General features: G+C 44.8%; 1 protein-coding gene across 1 annotated transcript in view; it reads left to right on the forward strand.

Annotated features, from left to right (window-relative positions):
- The first annotated feature begins 3,209 nt into the window (after window positions 1–3,209).
- The window catches only part of LOC111956266 (schwannomin-interacting protein 1), an 11,604-nt gene continuing 8,210 nt past the window's right edge, over window positions 3,210–6,603 (forward strand). The window contains exon 1 of the mRNA XM_070436793.1: window positions 3,210–3,228. Within this exon, the coding sequence (XP_070292894.1) occupies window positions 3,210–3,228 (19 nt within the window). The remainder of the gene's footprint in view (window positions 3,229–6,603) is intronic.

Consider the following 6,603-nt stretch of genomic DNA (forward strand, 5'->3'; position numbering starts at 1 on the left):
GTCCTGCTGTCGACGGATAGATGGTCATCTACCCAGTGGACAGTACCTGGCTGTGAGGATAGATGGCTCTAACTACCCAGTAGGACAGTACCTGGCTGTGAGTATAGATGATCTAACTACCCAGTAGGACAGTACCTGGCTGTGAGGGTAGATGGTCTAACTACCCAGTAGGACAGTACCTGGCTGTGAGGATAGATGATCTATCTACCCAGTAGGACAGTACCTGGCACACTGTCTCCAGTTGAGCGAGACTAGAGTGGCGGGAATGTTGGCTTGCTTCCCTTTACAATGGGGAGTGTCCATCTGTGATTTATGACGTTACAATCCAACAGCCCATCTGTGTTCTTGTTTGTTTCTATGTTGGTGCATGTGCGGTGTTCATGGTGGCTGTTTGTGCGTGTGTTGTTGTATTTCTGTGTTGTGAGTGCTTATGTGTGGTATGGGCAATGTATAATAAGATTTGAGAGGAGTATGGTATTTTATTGGTGTATGTGTGTGTATGTGTGGGATGCGCATGTGATACAGCACACACTACTAGTAGGCTTGAGGCCAGTAATGTACTCTAAATATAACATTTGTGTGGGAAAAACTGGAAAGAAAATCACGTTTACTGTAGCACGATGCATTTTCTTTGGTTCTCTTTCATACGTTTGCAGGAGCAGGTCTTGAGAAAATAGGATATGTATGTCAACCTAAAAGCTATATGACATAAACAACCTGCCCAGGACAAAATGCGCTTGGATGTAGTGGGTAGAGAGGGGAAAAAAATGAAATAGAGAGAGGGGTGGATAATAGAACGAATAGTCAGGCAGGAAGATGGGAAGCAGGAAATAGAAGAAGGAGGAGAGGAAAGAGGAGATGAAATCAATGTGAGGCGACTGGACATTTACTGGCCCATCAAAATGTCCAGTGAGTGTGCTGGTGGATCACAGAGATCATAATCAAATGACTCGAATTCCTGATTCTCTGGTGTTGCGGCCATCATTGATGACCACAATCGGCAGCCTGTCACTGAAGGCTATTGATGCGACCTCGATGAGTGTTGTCTTGTCGCTCCGCCACTACTTGTACGAAAGGCTCAATAGTGAATGAGAGGGACATGTGTTCTTATTTATGTGGCGTGTTTATAAAAATACATCATTGAGTGCACATCTCTCCATCTAAGAAATGGTCTTTGATCTATTGGGGGTGCAAAGTTGGGAATGAATGGGATATTTTATACGTTTCAAGTGTGATCTATTGGTGGTGTATGGTATATTGTGCATATGTGATGATGTATGCGGTTGTGTATGATATTGTATTCTGTGTGATAAGTGTATGTGTGATGCATTCATTTTTGTGTGTGTGTGTGTGTGTGTGTGATGTGGGTGGTGTGTGTGTGGTGTGGGGTGTGTGGGTGTGTGTGTGGGGTGGTGTGGTGTGGGTGTGTGGTGGTGGTGATGTGTGTGTGTTGACGTGATTGGTGTGTGTGTGTTGTGTGGTGTGTGTGTGTGTGTGTTGTGTGGTGTTTCGTGGTGTGTGTGTGTGTGTGTGTGTGTGCTTGTGTGTGTGTGTGTGTGTGTGTGTTCCTCCTGCGTGCGTAGCTCTTTCCCTTCTCTTCGCGGCTCAGAGTCAACAGTGAATTTCACCTCGAGCATGAACTCAGATTCCTTGCCACGCTCACTCTATCCCTTGTCCATTTCTCCATCACTCTCTTCTCTTTGTGTCACTCCAACACACCCTATTCGTTGGTTTATAGCAGGAGCGTGCGGTGTGTTAAGTTGTTTCTCGTGTTTTCTATTTAATTTGCTCCGAATATTTTAATGTCGTCCAATCCTCTTAGTTTGCTTGTCTCTTAAAAGAAAGCCAATACATGGAAAATCCATCTTCATCATTCAGGTTGTGGGATTGCGTTAGTGGTGTCTTTCTGTTTAACCTGTCTCTCGTTCTCATCTGATCCAGAATCTGTTCATATGGCTCTACCTCCCACCAGGCCGAGAGCGAATGCAGAGAGGTCCATCAGGCAGAGCATTGCCGCAGCTCTGTTGGCAGTTTCTATGACGACGAGGAGCAGTCACTTCTACAACATGCCTGCGCAAAGAACGCGCCTTCCACCCGGTGGGTTTATAACAGCATCATTATACAAATGTTTGAGTCCAGTTGTACAGCTACTCCTTTCCAACCCACTAGAATGTGTGTGCTGTACGCGCAGTGAGTACTTGCATACCTTTCTAATTGAATAGAGCTAGGCACAGGGGCATAGGATTAGTAGGCACAGGTGTAGGAATTAGTAGTCACAGGTCTAGGATTAGTTAGGCACAGGTCTAGGATTAGTTTACCCTCTGTCATAACGCAGACCGCGCTCAAGGATCCAGCTTCTCTAGGGAAGACTCATCCTTTGAATAGAGAGTAGTCAAATATAAAACCCATTTGTGGGATTGGTCGAATATTACATCAGCAACAGGCAGGCCAGGGTTGGATTACTACCAAATTGCACTCAAGCCAAAAATATAAACGCAACATGCAAAAATATCTACATCTTGACTGAGTACAGTACATTTAAGGGAAAAATCAGCAACTTTAGAATGAATTCCATTAGGCCCTCAATCTATGGACTTTCACAATGACTTGGAATACAGATATGCATCTGTTGGGTCAACATACACACCCCCCCCCCCCCCCCCAAAAAAAAGAAAACCAGACAGTATCTGGTGTGTCCACCATTTGCCTCATGCAGTGCGACACATCTCCTTTGCATAGAGTTGATCAAGCTGTTGATTGTGACCTTCAATGGCAGGGTGAATATGCTGGATATTGGAGGGAACTGAAACGCGCTGTCGTACATGTCAATCCAGAGAATCCTTAACATGCTCAATGGGTGACATGTCTGGTGAGTATGCAGGCCATGGAAGAACAGGGACATTTCCAGCTTCCAGGAATTGTGCACAGATCCTTGCGACATGGGGCCGTGTATTATCATGCTGAAACATGAGGGGATGGCGGCGGATGAATGGCACGACAATGGACCTCAGGATCTCGTCACGGTATCTCTGTGCATTCAAATTGCAATCGATTACATGCAATTGTGTTTATTGTCCGTAGCTTATGTATGCCCGTACCATGGGACACTCTGTTCCCAACGTTGACATCAGCAAACCACTCGTCCACACGATGCCATACAACACTGTCTGCCATCTGAAATTCATCCATGAAGAGCACGCTTCTCTAGCATGCCAGTGACCATCAAAGGTGAGCATTTGCCCAATGAAGTTGGTTACAACGCCGAACAGCAGTCAGGTCAAGACCCTGGTGAGGATGACGAGCACGCAGATCAGCTTCCCTGAGACGGTTTCTGACTGTTTGTGCAGAAATTCTTCGGTTGTGCAAACCCACAGTTTCATCAGCTGTCCGGGTTGCTGGTTTCAGACGATCCTGCAACTTGAGGCATCTGTGGCATTGTGTTGTGTGACAAAACCGCACATTTTAGAGTGGCCTTTTATTGTCCCCAGCACAAGGTACACCTGTGTAATGATCATGCTGTTTAATCAGCTTCTTGATATGCCACACCTGTCAGGTGGATGGATTATTTTGGCAAAGGAGAAATGCTCACTAACAGGCATGTGAAAATTGTGCACCAAATTTGAGAGAAATAAGCTTTTTGTGCGTATGGAACATTTCTGGGATTTCAGCTCATGAGACATGGGACCAGCACTTTACATGTTGTGTTGATATTTTTGTTCAGTGTCTTAAAACCACTTCAATCTCCACATGAGCCTAGAGGATAGGGGGAAATTTGGGATCGGGTCTGGGAGCAGTAGATGCTCTCACTTTTAGGAGGCCCATGAAATGAGTCATTTAGGTATTAAAGCAGAGAAAACAGGGAGAGATAAGAAAGTATTGGGAGAGAAATGTATAGAGAGAGAGACAGAGGGAAAGCTAGCTACATTGTTTTCTCAGTCTTTCAGCCAGTAACACAAGAGCTTCATTCTTCAGTGCAAGACAAGAGTCACTTACTTAAAATGGCTGAATGGGGAAGCATGCAGACGCAACACATATACGACACATGCACAGATTATGTATTTGCACAATGACTTATAAATACTCATCAGCTCATAGCATAGTGAAACCACTAATGCACAGACACACACACACACAAATAGACAAAGAACTGTCACTTCAAATGTCACAGACTATTGTTGTCACGGCCGTCGAATGAAGTAGACCAAAGCGCAGCGTGGTGAGCGTACATATTCCTTTTTATTAGGATGACGCCGACAAAAACAATAAACAATACAAAAACAACCGTGAAGCTTAAGGCTATAGTGCCACAAACAAAGACAACCTACCACACTGAAAGGAGGGAAAAGGGCTACCTAAGTATGGTTCCCAATCAGAGACAACAATAGACAGCTGTCCCTGATTGAGAACCATACCCGGCCAAAACATAGAAATTGTAACGGCTGTTGGAAGGAGAGGACCAAGGTGCAGCGTGGTACGTGTCCATATTTATTAAATGAACACTGAAATAACAAAAATAACAAAGATAACGACCGAAACAATTCTGGCTGGTGCAGACACACAACAGAAAACAACTACCCACAAAACACAGGTGGGATGAGGCTACCTAAGTATGGTTCTCAATCAGAGGACACAAGTACGTCCTGCAATAATAAATAATGGACATACGGTACCAACGCTTGCACCTCTCTGAGCGTTCTCGCTCTCCTGAGTCAACACTACCACTCGGCCCGTCTAACAAACATCATATGTTAGAATATTGGATAAAAACAAGCGAATAGAACAATTATGGAATATCCTACCAGATCAAAGAAGTGCGCTCATCTACGTGTCCCTCACTACTGCACTCGCCGTAGAACCAAAACTCTCTATAAGGTAAGCCTAGTACCACCTCCACTGTACACACAATGTATGGAGGATACGTGAAGTGTGTTCTCGAGGCTGGTCCAACTATGAAGCTCAAAGAAGATTCCTACGATATAATTTGCATACTAAGAATTAATCATATTATATAGTCCACGACAGTCCAATTCCCTCAACATCCAAAGAGATCATATGAGCAACCCTCACCCAACCGCTGCCACTTTCGCAACTCACTACTTAATTACGAGACCCTAAAGACATCTACAGTGACAACAGATATCCTTGACATTGCAACAAGTGACCAAGGTTCACCTCATTCAATCATCCCCCTAGAAAGTTGTGTGTGTGTCCTGTCATTAGTGCGGGTACCAACTCGTGCGTATGAGTGGCGCAAAACACTTGGAACCTATAGTAGTGTGTATAAGATGATGGTCTGCAAAAAATACATAATCTTGTATGTGTCGACTATATGTTTGTCCTGCATGCTTCCCCATTCAGCCATTTTTAAGTATAAGGACTCTTGTCTTGCACTGAAGAATGAAGCCTCTTGTGTACTGCTGAAAGACTGAGAAAACAAGTAGCTAGCCTTCCCTCTGTCTCCTCTCATACTCTATTTCTCTCCCAATACACTTCAATCTCTCCCTGTTTTCTCTGCTTATATACCTAAATGACTCATTTCATGGGCCTCCTAAAAGTGAGAGCATCTATGCTCCCAGACCCGATCCCAATTCCCCTATTCCTCTAGGCTCTGTGAAGATTGAAGTGGGTTAAGACACTGAACAAAATATCAACACAACATGTAAAGTGCTGGTCCCATGTCTCATGAGCTGAAATCCCAGAAATGTTCATACGCACAAAAAGCTTATTTCTCCTCAAATTTGGTGCACAATTTTCACATGCCTGTTAGTGAGACATTTCTCCTTTGCCAAATAATCCATCCACCTGACAGTGTGGCATATCAAGAAGCTGATTAAACAGCATGATCATTACACAGTGTACCTTGCTGCTGACATAAAAGGCCACTCTAAATGTGCGGTTTGGACACACAACACAATGCCACAGATGCCTCAAGTTGACAGGATCGTCTGAAACCAGCAACCCGGACAGCTGATGAAACTGTGGTTACACAACCGAAGAATTTCTGCCACAAACCAAGTCAGAAGACCGTCTCAGGGAAGCTGATTGCGCTCGCTCATCCTCACCAGGGTCTTACCTGAACTGCTGTTCGCGTTGTAACCAACTTCATTGAAGGCAAAATGCTCAACTTGATTCCTGGACATGCTAGAGAAGCGTGCTCTGTCAGGATGAATTCAGAGCAGACAGTGTTGTATGGCAATCGTGGACGAGTGGTTTTGCTGATGTCAACGTTGAACAGAGTGTCCCCAGTTGTACGGCATACATAAAAGTCGGACACAAAGAAACACAATTCAGTAATTCGATTGCAATTTCGCATGCACAAGAGAATACCGTGACGAGATCCTGAGGTCCATTGTATCTCGTGCCATTCTAGTCCGCACAACCGCCAATCCCAACTCATGTCTTCCATTCCCTAGCGCGCCTCCAAGTATAATACACGATAGGGCCCCAGTGTCGCAAGGCATCTGTCACAATGCCTAGGAAGCTGGAAGAAATGTCCCCCTTGGTTCTTTCCATGGCCCTGCATACTCACAAAAGCAGTCAAGCGCACACCAGTCCTCGACGCATGTTAAGATTCCTCCGTGCGATCCACTCATCTAGACCAAA

Source organism: Salvelinus sp. IW2-2015, linkage group LG32 (assembly GCF_002910315.2).
Source record: "Salvelinus sp. IW2-2015 linkage group LG32, ASM291031v2, whole genome shotgun sequence".
Taxonomy (NCBI): domain Eukaryota; kingdom Metazoa; phylum Chordata; class Actinopteri; order Salmoniformes; family Salmonidae; genus Salvelinus; species Salvelinus sp. IW2-2015.